Source organism: Coregonus lavaretus, assembly GCF_964263955.1.
Source record: "Coregonus lavaretus genome assembly, chromosome: 2".
Taxonomy (NCBI): Eukaryota; Metazoa; Chordata; class Actinopteri; order Salmoniformes; family Salmonidae; genus Coregonus; species Coregonus lavaretus.
Window position 1 is genome coordinate 41084915 of NC_139989.1, and position 14588 is coordinate 41099502.

Below are 14588 nucleotides of genomic sequence, written 5' to 3' on the forward strand. Positions count from 1 at the left end.
TATCCAAAAGAAAGTATGACCAAAGAGACTGAGAGGTGACTGGCACCATGAGGACAAACTGGCCAGAAACCATGTCAAATTTGTCATCCAAATTGTTTGCTCTGGAAATGAAGGGATGATGGGGGGATATGAAATTATTGCAATCCTCTTGTAATTTGAGCAGATATAGTGTGAGCAAAGGAAGAGGAATCCCAATGATGAACCAGGTGTTCAGCAAGCGATGCCATCTGGCAGCAGAATTAGCAGCTTATGAGCCAGGTGCCTCTGTGATCACTTCTCCCAGCCTCTGATCATGACTCTGTACTGTTGCGTAATGAAAATAGTCAATTTTGTGAGTTGACTCTAACTATAGTACTACTATTTCCAGCTAGTTGACCTCTTGGTGATGTGGATGGTCCTGCTATAGTGTGTGTTTATATGGAATCCATTGCCACTTCAACAGGGAGTTGCTGCTTTAAAGTTAGGCTTTGTATCTAGTAACATAATAATTCACAATCGCTATCTATGTGTTTTTCATACTGATGTCAAAAGTGGCTACAACTTGATACTGTCAAAATCTGAAACTGACCAAGTAGACCCACCCTCACTAAATCGTCCAGTGACACTTCTGTACATATCTATTGTAGCTTTATCTTTGCAATGACCGTTTTCCTCTGCAGTTACCCTTCTGTGAATGCATGCTTGAAGTTTGAGATTAGAGAGTGTATTAATGGGTCATAAACAATCAGATGTTGAAGACTGTGTAGACGTCTGAAAGAGCTCTGCTGCCATCATCTGGTAATGATATGCCATTACATTGACTGCAGTATTGCACATTTTCCTCTTTAGACTCACAATTGCTTCCGGTGTACACAAAGGTGCCTAGCCCATCAGCAATGGGCCTATTCATCAGCAATGAATGAATCAACTATATCATCACCTATAGCCTATATTGTGCTGATGAGTAAAAGGGTACATTTATTAGTGAAACAAAGATATGTGCTCTGCAAATAACAAATCTATGTTATTCAGCAAGTCAACAAATACAATATCAAACACAAAACATTTTGGAAGGTGATAACTATCCAAAATCAAAACTATCATTATTCTGCTTATTTTGTGTGATTTATTATACCCTAGCTATAGACCTACCATGATTCCAGAAAAGTGATTCATTCTGACATGGCCTTTCTGAACTAGTCTAGTGAGAGAGACTAGCTACTCACCTTCATATCTAGTCACAGTGACACAGCATTATTGAGAGCTATCCGTGGTGCTGGTCTCTCAGTGGTGCTGGTCTCTCCGTCTCTCAGTGAGACGTTTCGTAAAACCAGCACCATGGACAGTTCTCAACAATGCGGTGTCACTGTGATTGATCAAAGCAACGCTGCATCCCTGCCTCATGTGGTACATTCCGGAACTCTCTAGTAGGCCTACCAACCGTGAGGAGGGGCGTAAACAACAGTGACACTTCAATGTAGCTAGCTGTCAAGAGAGCTTGCTAGCCATTCGCTTCCTCAAAGTTCAACGTTGATCTCAAAGCAAGAGGGGAAAGAATAATCAAATAGAGCTGTCTGGTTGAACCAACTCTCTGGGTAAGTGAGAGGAGTCGTCTACTTTTGCACGTATTTTTCAATTTGCAATGCTTTGCTGTTAGCTATCGTATCTATCTAGCTAGCTAGCCAGCCAACCAAGCCAAGGGCAAGGCAGGAAGTGTGTCTCCAATCCATATTCGCTTAGCGTTAGCTAACGTGATGGTAAACAATCTTCCCAAACGAGCCTGGATATTGTTGCTAAATATTCTCCGTTTCGAATTAATGTAATGTTAAATTAGTAACTTAAACGTTACTTAACTATCAGTTAACTATTTAGTTATCCTTCCTGTCGGCGCTAGTAACGTAACTTTAACGGTAGTTATCTAACTTAGAATGTTAGCTAACAACATTAGCTTATTAGCAAGCTAGCTAGCAACTTCATTTTGTTGTTGTTGGCCTGTAAGCCAGGAACAAGCTCATCAATGGTATTCCAGAAATAACTCACTAGTTAACGTTAGGTAGCTTAAGCACAGACAATGCTAACATTGGTCTGCCAGATAATTGCATTAATGGCGATTGTACAGGGAGGAGCTAGCCTAGCAACTAGCTAGCGAATTAGCTATGCTAACTAGCTAGCTGCCTGCTAGCAGAGAGGAAGACTGCTGCTAGGTACCCCAAAACAAGTTAGCTAGTTAGCTAGTTAGCTAGTCAAAAATTGCTAAATGTAGGTAGCAAGAAGCGATGGCATGATTCAGCATTCGCTATCATAGGAAGTCCTACCTACCTACATTTAGATGGTAGCCGTCGCTAGCTAACTGTGTCTGTCAGTGGACATTCTTCCACTGACTGTACACGTCCATAATAAGCCTGTTACATAAGTGTAACTAACGTTAGATGAAAGGGAAGCAGATAAACAAAGGGACTTTTTAAATAGCCTAAAATTGATATGCTGAATCTACTGTTCTTCAAAAATGAACTGACGCGGACCAAGTTAGTTTACTTAGATAACCTGTCACAGGTAAACAAACATTGTTAATGCATGATCTTAGCTTATCTATGTATATTTCAATTGAAGGGTGTATCACCGTAGTGCCATGGAGTTTCCAGATCTAGGAGAGCATTGCTCTGAAAACTCCTGCAAGCAGCTGGGTGAGTGGTTGCTAATGTAAATGTAAATGTAATGCTGTCTCCATTTACTACCTCAGTGCCTCTGGGACCCTGCCAATGCAGAGCCTGTTGTTTGTGTTCCCTTCCTGTCCTTTCTAATATGGCTTTGGAATCTGTCAATAGTTGTGGTTGAAGTCCAAAGTCCTCCAACAACCAATTGTCATGGGCTGCACTACCCATTATCATGATTGAAGAGTGATAGTGAGAATTTAATTTATCTACATTCATATGATGGATGATCTCCATCCTTTGCCATGGAATAAACACCTTGACATATTTCTTATATCTCACAGATTTCCTACCAATGAGATGTGATGCCTGTGAAGAGATTTTTTGTAAAGACCACATAAGCTATGCAAATCACAAGTGCATGTCATCCTACAAGAAGGTACATTTTAAATAATTTAGCAACATTGTATGTTTGAATTAAAACAAAGTTCCTGTAATGTGCAGTTAGTATGTAGACATTAATGTATGCTGTTCAACTTTATTAGTTGTCTGCATGTTGTCTATTGATCCAAACAGAGCTTAAATATGGCTCTCTACTTGATTCTGTCCCCAGGATGTCCAGGTCCCTGTGTGTCCTCTGTGCAACACCCCGATCCCTATCAAGAGAGGGGAAATGCCAGACATCAAGGTTGGGGAGCACATCGATCGCGATTGCCAGTCGGACCCTGCTCAGAACAAGAGAAAGGTATGGTTGATACTGATAGGCTTCTCTACAGGACCATTTACAGAAACTGCCTATGGTAAAAGTGAAGTAGCTAGGCCTAATCTATGCTAACCAACCTTTTTTTATTGTAGATATTTACAAACAAATGCTCGAAAGGAGGCTGCAAGCAGAAAGAAATGATCAGAGTGACATGTGACCAGTGCCACATGAATTATTGTCTTAAACACCGACATCCACTAGACCATGACTGTAAGCCTGAAGACAAACCAGTCTCCAAATCTGGGTAAATATTTCCCTCCACCTCTATCCTTCCACTTCAGATGATGCCATTTATTGATTGTGGTACACAATGTGAGCTTTTGCAGTATAATGATGATTACATTTGATTTATTTCAGATTCGCTGCTTTCATGCGGTCCCAAGGAGCATCCTCTAGCAGTGCCTCCACTTCAGGCAGTAGAGGAAGTTCGAGGCCCGTGTCTAATGGGAATGCTAGGACCCAGAGTAGTCGGTGAGGATCCTCTTGTATTGATTTTCGAAACGCCACACTGAAGAACTACATGAAGCTTAAATAAATAAGTGATTTTGGCAAGCACAGTTTGCGGGATCTTCTGTTCTCTAAATTCATGAGGCATTTTCTCACTAAAACACATGGGATGGATTCATTCACATGTTGATTTTATTGTCATTGAAATATACTACACATGGAAAGGATGTCAAATTTGTTCTTTCACAGAACAGCTCTTACCTGTTACCGCTGTGCTTTCTAGAAAGTGTTGAGTTGTTGACACTATAACCCCACTGAGCATTATTGCTTTTGATTTTATCACAGCAGTGCTCAGGCCATTTATACTCCAGCTCTGGCCATGCGGCCCCCTCCAGCACAGAATGTAGTACCTGCTTCGGCATCCTTTCAGGCTGGCCTGGTATGCCTAACACTCTTACACCACTTGATTGAAACTACTGTAAACTCTCTTCTCTGAATAATTCCAGTCCATTCATTGAGATTCTAAAGTCTGCTCCTGTTTATTCATTGAGATTCTAAAGTCTGTTCCTGTTCATTCATTGAGATTCTAAAGTCTGCTCCTGTTTATTCATTGAGATTCTAGTCTGCTCCTGTTTATTCATTGAGATTCTAAAGTCTGCTCCTGTTTATTCATTGAGATTCTAAACTCTGCTCCTGTTTATTCATTGAGATTCTAAAGTCTGCTCCTGTTTATTCAATGAGATTCTAAAGTCTGCTCCTGTTTATTCATTGAGATTATAATGTCTGCTCCTGTTCATTCATTGAGATTCCAAGAAGAAAATAAAGAACATCCTGTAAGTGTTTATCTGCCTGTTGTGATTGCAGACTGAGGAGCAGGCCTTACAAAGAGCTCTGGAGATGTCCTTGGCTGAATCGGCTCGCAGCACAGTCCAACAGCCAATGCTCAGGTAATAAACAATCCCCATTAAATCCCATAATCCAGCATCACCCACACATAATATAGGCTGTAATCATGTCCAGATGCCACCAACACAACCCAGTTACCTATTGTTTTCTCTTCACTGGCTCTTATTCTTATGGAAATAACCCCTTGGATTTTACCTGGAAAATGAATCACAATGCTATGTGTTTGCTCTAGTTGAAAAGCAGGCTATTTGCTTACTATAGGAAAACACAATATTAATAGATTTGACATTCGACTGTGTAGCCCATCTTTCTTGCTCACGATGACTTCATAAATGAAGTCAGTGGTGCCCACAGTTCAATGTTTCTTCATGTCATGATGTGTGTTTCTGCTTCTCAGACCTGTGAGTGACTGACTGTGTGTGTCTGTTATCCACCCTTCTTTCTGGTGAGTGTGTCGGTGTGCCTCTTGCATGCTCTCTGCAGTGTGTTGATAATGCATTCCTCTGTGTGACATAGAAGTGTTTGTGTGTCTGTCTCAGCCCTCAGGAGCAGGAGGATCTGGCTCTGGCTCAGGCCCTCGCTGCTAGTGAAGAAGAGTACAGACGCCAGCAGCGGAGACAACAGGTATCCAGAAAACTTAGGCGTCAGTAGCATGCTAACAGGACAGGACCTCACCTAGGTACATTGCCTCCATGGCGTCCCCTATATCCCTTCATCATCCTCACTGGGTGCATGTAAAGATCAGCTAAGGAGAAAATGAATGACAAATAACTTTGAAGTACTACATAATGTGTATTTTATCTGATGGAGCTAATTAAATTATCCTATTTTTTTTCTCCCCATGTTGAATATTTACCGTAAATGGTGAGACAAGCCTCTCGCCAATGATTCTTTGTCTTGAATTAAATCGACTTTTGCCTGTACTAATATCTTACTTTCTGTCGTAGGAAAGAGAGTCCTCCAAACAGTCTTCCTGCAGCCTATCATAAACCCAGAGCCGTGTCTGAGCCCAATCTGCTACCACCAGTAATCAACTAGCAACTGTGCTACATCGATGGAACCCTCCAGCAGAACTCTTAATGTCCAGGATCACTGATCCCAACTAATGAACAGTCTGGGACTTTCATAGAGATACATTGAATAGTATCACTGCTTTCTCTCTACTCAGCACATAATTATAGATAGGCTTTCTGTCCTTTTTACCGATGGCTCTCTATGTACATATTTTCTATGTTGATCATGGACATTTAACCTCAGAATCAATGTTTCTTGAATAAATTATTTTAAAGATGTATTTGTTTCTGAAGCACGTTTTTTGTCCAAGGCATATATACAGGAGGATGATATAATTAGTGAGGAAAGAAGTTTGGAGAACAGAACTAGAATGAGATCCTATTTCTATGGGTTAGAGAGAACCTATCTACAGTCTCTGCCCAAGCTTTGCCACAATTAAGAATACAAAGGGAAGGTCATTACATAATCCAACATATTTAAATCAACGTTTATTGGTCTCTTACACAGTTTAGCAGATGTTATAACAGGTGCAGCGAAATGCTAACGTTACTAGCTAGTTAAAACAAGTACACACTTGTCTGTGTCATCATGACAACTGAAGTACGAGGTACATCGTACACAATACAAAGTTGGTTGTTTTGTGCTATTGACTAGCCTATTAAATTGGCAGTGCTTGGTAAATGTAATGCATTCAGGGAAAAAAATGTATTGCATAAGAATAGAATGAACACAAAAACACTTGTTGATTTCCATGATGTTGATGTGTATTATGTTGTTCCCCAATACATCCATCAGGGCCTTTGCGATGCAGTTCCAGCTTTGAATTATCTCAGGGTAGGCTGTTGAATTGAAAGGTAAGTGGATAGAAATTGTATTTTTATTGTCATTTAATCTGTAATGTCTGTTTTCAAGAAGACCTTAGCAGTGATTGAGCACCACCCCTAGAAAGCATTGCTAACAGCAAAAACAGCTGAGACAAAACCAACATGAGCAATATAGCCGGAGTGCAGCAAACTGCAATTTTTGGGTTGTGTTGAGGCATATTCATTACGCCAATTCTGTTGCAAAACGTTTCTTAAACAGAACGAAATGGGGAGGGACCTACCTGAATTTATCCAATAGAAATCTTGTTTTGCTTCCGTTTGGTTCTTAAACGGTAAACGGTTTCTGTAATGAATACACCTCTGGTAAATCGTTCCTGTTCCTCAAGGAGTCTTCATGAGACCGGTCTTTACCACTATGCATTCATACTTTGTCCAACAGAGAGCAGCAGAGTGTTGCATGTGAAATCTTTGATGGAGGCCAAAGAGGATCAAATTAAATTAAATTGTATTTGTCACATGTACCGAATACAAAAGGTGTAGACCTTACCGGGAAATGCTTACTTACAAGCACTTAACCAACAATGCAGTTAAGAAAATAGAGTAAAAAAAAGTATTTACTAAATAAACGAAAGTAAAAATAAAGTAAAATAATAAAATAACAATAATGAGGATATATACATGGGGTACCTGAATGAGTCAATGTGCGGTAATTTGTACATGTATGTAGTGGTAAAGTCACTATGCATAGATAATAAAGAGTGAGTAGCAGCAGTGTAAAAACAAAGGGATGAGGGTTGTTGGGCAGGTTCACAATAATGTTTTTTTTTTTTTTTCTCTCCATAAAGAATGCTCATTTGTTGACTATTTCATGACAGATTGGGGAAGTGCTGCTCATGTTGTCATGGTTATGAATGAGTCAGGCTAGTGTTGTCACTAGCAGGATTGTGGCACTCGTTGAAATACATCTGATGCCATAAATGAAAGATTATTAAGGTAAATACATTCTGAGTAATATTTTTCACTGATAAAACATGACCAAGGAAGCTAAGCATTACGTAAAGGATTGACAGAAAGCAACCATGTTCATTGGCAAACTAAGTTCATTTGCGTAATGGTGTGGTTAGTCGCCTTCATTTAGCTCCCTTAGCTGTTACACTAGACCTCCTCACCCTCAAACATTTGGAAAATAGCACATAATTGTCGATTGTCACAAAGGATTACTCATTTGGATCTAGTTTCATCTGAGCAAACAGAATAAAGGCACACTCCGTAGCTTCCCGCTGGCCAATCCACATAATTTCAACATGGAAATGTGGATAATATTTGATTGACGTTGATCAATGAGATTTCAACCTTTATTCAACCGCTCAAAAAGAAAGCCAGAAGTTTGTTGAATTCCCAATGTGTTATCACTTTCAACCATCTAAAAGCACAACCAAATTACAATGGAAAAACTGTCAGATATTTTGTATTTATACAACTTAATGTGTTATCGCTGTGATTCATCTAATAGTACAACCAAATGACCTGGGTTGCAGTTGAGATTACATTAAAAGTACATAGTGTAAGTGATCAGGCATAATGGGACCATTATCATTGTCAAACATTTGTCCATAGAACATTCTTCCAAGAGTCTTGATGATCATCCAGGTGCTTCCAGGTGCTTTTTGGCAAACTTGAGTCAACTTTTTGGATGACATAGGGTCCCATTGTGCCTGGAGAAAAGCAAACACTGCATTCCACAGTAAGAACCTCATACCAACGGTCAAGCATGGTGGTGGTAGTGTGATGGTTTGGGGATGCTTTGTTGCCTCAGGACCTGGACGACTTGCCTTAATAGAAGGAACCATGAATTATGCTCTGTATCAGATAATTCTACAGGAGAATGTCAGGCAATCCGTCTGTGTGCTAAAGCAGAAGCGCCTTTTGGGTCATGCAGCAAGACAATAATCCAAAACACACAATCAAGTCTACATGAAAATGGCTAAAGAGTAACAAATGTGAACTTTTGGAATGGCCTAGTCAGTCCAGACCTAATCCCAATTGAGATGTTGTGGCAGGACTTGAAACAAGCAGTTCATGCTTGAAAACCCACAAATGTCGCTGAGTTAAAGTAGTTCTGCATGGAAGAGTGGGCCAAAATTCCTCCACAGCGACTGATCAACAACTACATGAAGCGTTTGCTTGGAGTCATTGCAGCTAAAGGTGGCACAACCAGTTATTGAGTGTAAGGGGGCAATTACGTTTTCACACAGAGGCATTGGGTGGTGCATAACTTTGTTTATGAAATAAATGAAATAAGTATGTAATTGTTGTGTTATTTGTTCACTCAGGTTCCCTTTATCTAATAATAGGTTTTGGTTGAAGATCTGAGAACATTCAGTATCAAAAATATGCAAAAGTAGAGAAAATTAAATATCAACATTTAAAGAATAGGACTAAATCAAATCAAACTTTATTTATAGTGCATTTAAGGTTTGATTTGATTTAGTCCTATTCTTTAACTTTGATTTTTGGTTGAGATGGAGATGTGAATCCAACATATAAATTATTAACTTGAAGATTACATTTGAAATCAACCAAAGCTTGAAACTCAAGGCCTATATGTATTGTCTATTTTTAGTTGAACCCTTGGTTGAAATGAAACTATAGCTGTTGATGACTTTGTGAATGCTATTTAAGCCTATTGATGATCATTGATGATATATGACTAAAGTAGAGTTACATTTCATTTGCTCTGTTAAACCTTTTGGAATGACTTTGATAGCAGTGGATATATCTATTTAGGTATTAAGAGATCTCTCAGTAATCATTCTCAAAATAGCATATTGGTTGTAGTCCATCACAATAGCTAAGCAGAGCTGGCCTTAGTTAAAGCACTGGATGGGAGACCAAATACAGTGGGGAAAAAAAGTATTTAGTCAGCCACCAATTGTGCAAGTTCTCTTACTTAAAAAGATGAGAGAGGCCAGTAATTTTCATCATAGGTACACGTCAACTATGACAGACAAATTGAGAAGAAAAAAATCCAGAAAATCACATTGTAGGATTTTTTATGAATTTATTTGCAAATTATGGTGGAAAATAAGTATTTGGTCACCTACAAACAAGCAAGATTTCTGGCTCTCACAGACCTGTAACTTCTTCTTTAAGAGGCTCCTCTGTCCTCCACTCGTTACCTGTATTAATGGCACCTGTTTGAACTTGTTATCAGTATAAAAGACACCTGTCCACAACCTCAAACAGTCACACTCCAAACTCCACTATGGCCAAGACCAAAGAGCTGTCAAAGGACACCAGAAACAAAATTGTAGACCTGCAACAGGCTGGGAAGACTGAATCTGCAATAGGTAAGCAGCTTGGTTTGAAGAAATCAACTGTGGGAGCAATTATTAGGAAATGGAAGACATACAAGACCACTGATAATCTCCCTCGATCTGGGGCTCCACGCAAGATCTCACCCTGTGGGGTCAAAATTATCACAAGAATGGTGAGCAAAAATCCCAGAACCACACGGGGGGACCTAGTGAATGACCTGCAGAGAGCTGGGACCAAAGTAACAAAGCCTACCATCAGTAACACACTACGCCGCCAGGGACTCAAATCCTGCAGTGCCAGACGTGTCCCCCTGCTTAAGCCAGTACATGTCCAGGCCCGTCTGAAGTTTGCTAGAGTGCATTTGGATGATCCAGAAGAGGATTGGGAGAATGTCATATGGTCAGATGAAACCAAAATATAACTTTTTGGTAAAAACTCAACTCGTCGTGTTTGGAGGACAAAGAATGCTGAGTTGCATCCAAAGAACACCATACCTACTGTGAAGCATGGGGGTGGAAATATCATGCTTTGGGGCTGTTTCTCTGCAAAGGGACAAGGACGACTGATCCGTGTAAAGGAAAGAATGAATGGGGCCATGTATCGTGAGATTTTGAGTGAAAACCTCCTTCCATCAGCAAGGGCATTGAAGATGAAACGTGGCTGGGTCTTTCAGCATGACAATGATCCCAAACACACCGCCCGGGCAACGAAGGAGTGGCTTCGTAAGAAGCATTTCAAGGTCCTGGAGTGGCCTAGCCATTCTCCAGATCTCAACCCCATAGAAAATCTTTGGAGGGAGTTGAAAGTCCGTGTTGCCCAGCGACAGCCCCAAAACATCACTGCTCTAGAGGAGATCTGCATGGTGGAATGGGCCAAAATACCAGCAACAGTGTGTGAAAACCTTGTGAAGACTTACAGAAAACGTTTGACCTGTGTCATTGCCAACAAAGTGTATATAACAAAGTATTGAGAAACTTTTGTTATTGACCAAATACTTATTTTCCACCATAATTTGCAAATAAATTCATTAAAAATCCTACAATGTGATTTTCTTGATTTATTTTCCTCAATTTGTCTGTCATAGTTGACGTGTACCTATGATTAAAATTACAGGCCTCTCTCATCTTTTTAAGTAGGAGAACTTGCACAATTGGTGGCTGACTCTATACTTTTTTCCCCCACTGTATATATAGCTGTAGATAGATCAGCTCTCCAGTAGGAGGTGCTGCTGAACTTATAGTTTTTTTCTGATAGTGGATATATAACATTGACGATCTGACATTGTTTCAAAAGTACAAATTCAACATATTTCATACAAGGTTTGTCTGTTGTTGAAAATGGGTAACAATGATGACAATCCTGTGGTAAAAAATGTACCCTCAAAACAACAATTTACGTTGATGACTTTGTGCATATCCAATGTAGTTTCCCTGTAGATTCCACATCACAATACATTGACAAATTCCATTGAAACAATGTTGTGTGCCCAGTGGGTTATGTTTCCTGTCAACAGTGTGGCCCAGATTGGTGTAAATCGATGGTAATCTGTAGATTGGGGTAACTATGGTGTGGTGATGTCTATGGTGTGATAGGAACTAGTGAACCCATCTGTTGTTAAGCATGACTGAACTAAAGGTAATGTATTTTGGGAAATACAACCAAAATCCAGGTCCTCTAACATTTATCATTCCTCAGAGTGACAGAAGAACCATCCCTCCATTGCACCCTGTCTATACAGATTATTATCAGTTGGGATGTGACGCATATTCAGGTGGATGACAGCTGCACCTGTTACACTAGAAGCATGTGATTGAAAATATGTCTGAGCGTCATGAAAATATCAGTTATCAGGAATCAATATGCGAGAGGGTATCAAACAAAAATATTTGATTACTAGTCATCCTTTCCACATTCAGGAAAGCTAGAAGATCTTCCTCCAATCTGTGTTGTTTGTGGTTTGCAGTGCTCTACATCAAGGGTTTTCAAACTGGGGCCCGCGGCCCCATGGGAGTCCATGGCGGTATTGCAGGGGTTAAAAAAAAACCATAAAAATTAAAGGGAAGTCTACAGGAACAGTTAGCATGCTAGCTGTTCCTGTTCATCCTACTCTGGGAAAGTAGATGAAGGGCTTCATTGCCAAAATCTCAAACTATCCCTTTAATATGGAGGAAATTACAGTCATTGGAGATAATTACAGGGTTTTTGTCTCTATAGAAACATCTTAGGTGGGCTGTCTAAGTGGACATTCTTGGGATGGAAAAACTGTTTCAGTGTCAACTTAAAAGACCAAAACCAGATAGAAAGCATGCAGAAAATATATTGAATAATACCATCTTTGATTTTGTTCTAATGATTGAGCAGAGGAACACAGCATTAGCCATGTCAAACTGTATGGAATTCCTGGAAACTATCTTCAAAACTGCAACATTTCTCTCTGCTCAATGAAAACATTTGTAGAATTGTCAAAAATGTGCTTTACAACAGTGAAAATTGTCTCTACGCCACAAGATACCTTTACCGTTTAAATGTTGATTACTTCTACTTGCCATTATCATTCACCTGATGATGGTGGTTGAAAAATCGCTTTCATTACCCTGTGTGTCTTTTTTTGTCAATGGAAACTCACATAACAGAAACCCACATGGAACAAATTCTTCCAAATTATATTATCATGCCCACATGAAAAAATACTACAGTTTAAAAAATAAATTAAATAAATACTATATGATACTACATTACTTACTATATAATTGTATAGTAAACTCAAGTATACTGTAGAATACCATACTACACACTGTAGAATCCCTCGATCATGTGTAATACTTAATATAGAATGTTGAGTATAATGAAAAATACTATAATAAATAATACAGTAGATATCCGCCAAAAGAAGACTGTAGTAAATACTACAATAATGTCAGCAAAAACAGTGTTATAGTAAAAACTGCAGTATTTATTTAATTTGCATATGCCCTGCTCATTCCACTACCTCATATTGCAATTTGCCAAGTATAGACCATATTGTGTTCCCTACAGGTTATAGAAAAGAGCAGAAGCTCTGAACTTGGAAAATGTGCTCTTTTAGTATTTCTCCGGTAGGTTTCCTGAAATGTCTGCAATAACACTACAGTAAATACTACAGTATACTACAGTCTGCAAAAACACTACTGTAAATTCTACAGTATTGTACAGTCCGCATAAACGCTACAGTAAATATTACAACTATTACTAATATTACTACAATTCGCAGTAAACATTACATTAATTACTATAGTATATACTACAGTTATTTTACTACAGTATTTATACTATAGTTAACTGTAAATACTACAGTATACTACAGTCTTTAGTCCGCAAAAACACGACAGTGAATACTATAGTATTTATACATAGTATACTATAGTATTTCTTTAAGTGGGTGGAAGTGACATTCATAGTAGCCTATGTGCTGTCAAATATTTCAGACAGCATTTTCTCTGCAATTCTCATAGCAAGCAAGGTCACATAGCATGCATGGACTGTTATGTATTCAATGTCTTCAATCATATTGGATATCTGAAATGTGATGTGTAGGGTTCAAATAGTCCCGTGTAGCTCAGTTGGTAGAGCATGGCGCTTGCAACGCCAGGGTTGTGGGTTCGTTTCCCACGGGGGGCCAGTATGAAAAATGTATGCACTCAGTAACTGTAAGTCGCTCTGGATAAGAGCGTCTGCTAAATGACTAAATTGTAATTGTATCAAATCAAATCAAATTTTATTGGTCACAGGCGCCGAATACAACAGGTGCAGACATTACAGTGAAATGCTTACTTACAGCCCTTAACCAACAGTGCATTTATTTTTAACAAAAAAAGTAAAAATAAAACAACAACAAAAAAAGTGTTGAGAAAAAAAGAGCAGAAGTAAAATATAATAACAGTAGGGAGGCTATATATACAGGGGGGTACCGGTGCAGAGTCAATGTGCGGGGGCACCGGCTAGTTGAGATAGTTGAAGTAATATGTACATGTGGGTAGAGTTAAAGTGATTATGCATAAATAATTAACAGAGTAGCAGCAGCGTAAAAAGGATGGGGTGGGGGGGCAGTGCAAATAGTCCGGGTAGCCATGATTAGCTGTTCAGGAGTCTTATGGCTTTGGGGTAGAAGCTGTTGAGAAGTCTTTTGGACCTAGACTTGGCACTCCGGTACCGCTTGCCGTGCGGTAGCAGGGAGAACAGTCTATGACTAGGGTGGCTGGAGTCTTTGACAATTTTGAGGGCCTTCCTCTGACACCACCTGGTATAGAGGTCCTGGATGGCAGGAAGCTTGGCCCCAGTGATGTACTGGGCCGTACGCACTACCCTCTGTAGTGCCTTGCGGTCGGAGGCCAAGCAGTTGCCATACCAGGCGGTGATGCAACCAGTCAGGATGCTCTCGATGGTGCAGCTGTAGAATCTTTTGAGGATCTGAGGACCCATGCCAAATCTTTTCAGTCTCCTGAGGGGGAATAGGCTTTGTCGTGCCCTCTTCACGACTGTCTTGGTGTGTTTGGACCATGATAGTTCGTTGGTGATGTGGACACCAAGGAACTTGAAGCTCTCAACCTGTTCCACTACAGCCCCGTCGATGAGAATGGGGGCGTGCTCAGTCCTCTTTTTTTTCCTGTAGTCCACAATCATCTCCTTTGTCTTGGTCACGTTGAGGGA

General features: G+C 39.7%; 1 protein-coding gene across 3 annotated transcripts; it reads left to right on the plus strand.

Moving 5' to 3' along the window:
- Positions 1 to 1430: 1430 nt before the first annotated feature.
- LOC311101342 (AN1-type zinc finger protein 2A-like) lies at positions 1431 to 6038 on the plus strand. Of its 3 annotated transcripts, none has more exons than XM_084142481.1 (10): positions 1431 to 1574; positions 2590 to 2663; positions 2975 to 3069; positions 3244 to 3375; positions 3486 to 3637; positions 3751 to 3864; positions 4186 to 4279; positions 4705 to 4787; positions 5286 to 5425; positions 5694 to 6038. In XM_084142481.1, exons 2-9 carry the CDS (start codon positions 2609 to 2611, stop codon positions 5395 to 5397), a joined length of 837 nt encoding a protein of 278 aa, XP_083998607.1. In that variant the 5' UTR covers positions 1431 to 1574; positions 2590 to 2608; the 3' UTR covers positions 5398 to 5425; positions 5694 to 6038. The 3 variants fall into 3 exon arrangements, with proteins under 3 accessions (XP_083998607.1, XP_083998605.1, XP_083998606.1); XM_084142479.1 differs by having other exon boundaries at positions 5286 to 5370; XM_084142480.1 differs by having other exon boundaries at positions 1486 to 1574; positions 4189 to 4279; positions 5286 to 5370.
- The last annotated feature ends 8550 nt before the right edge of the window (positions 6039 to 14588 follow it).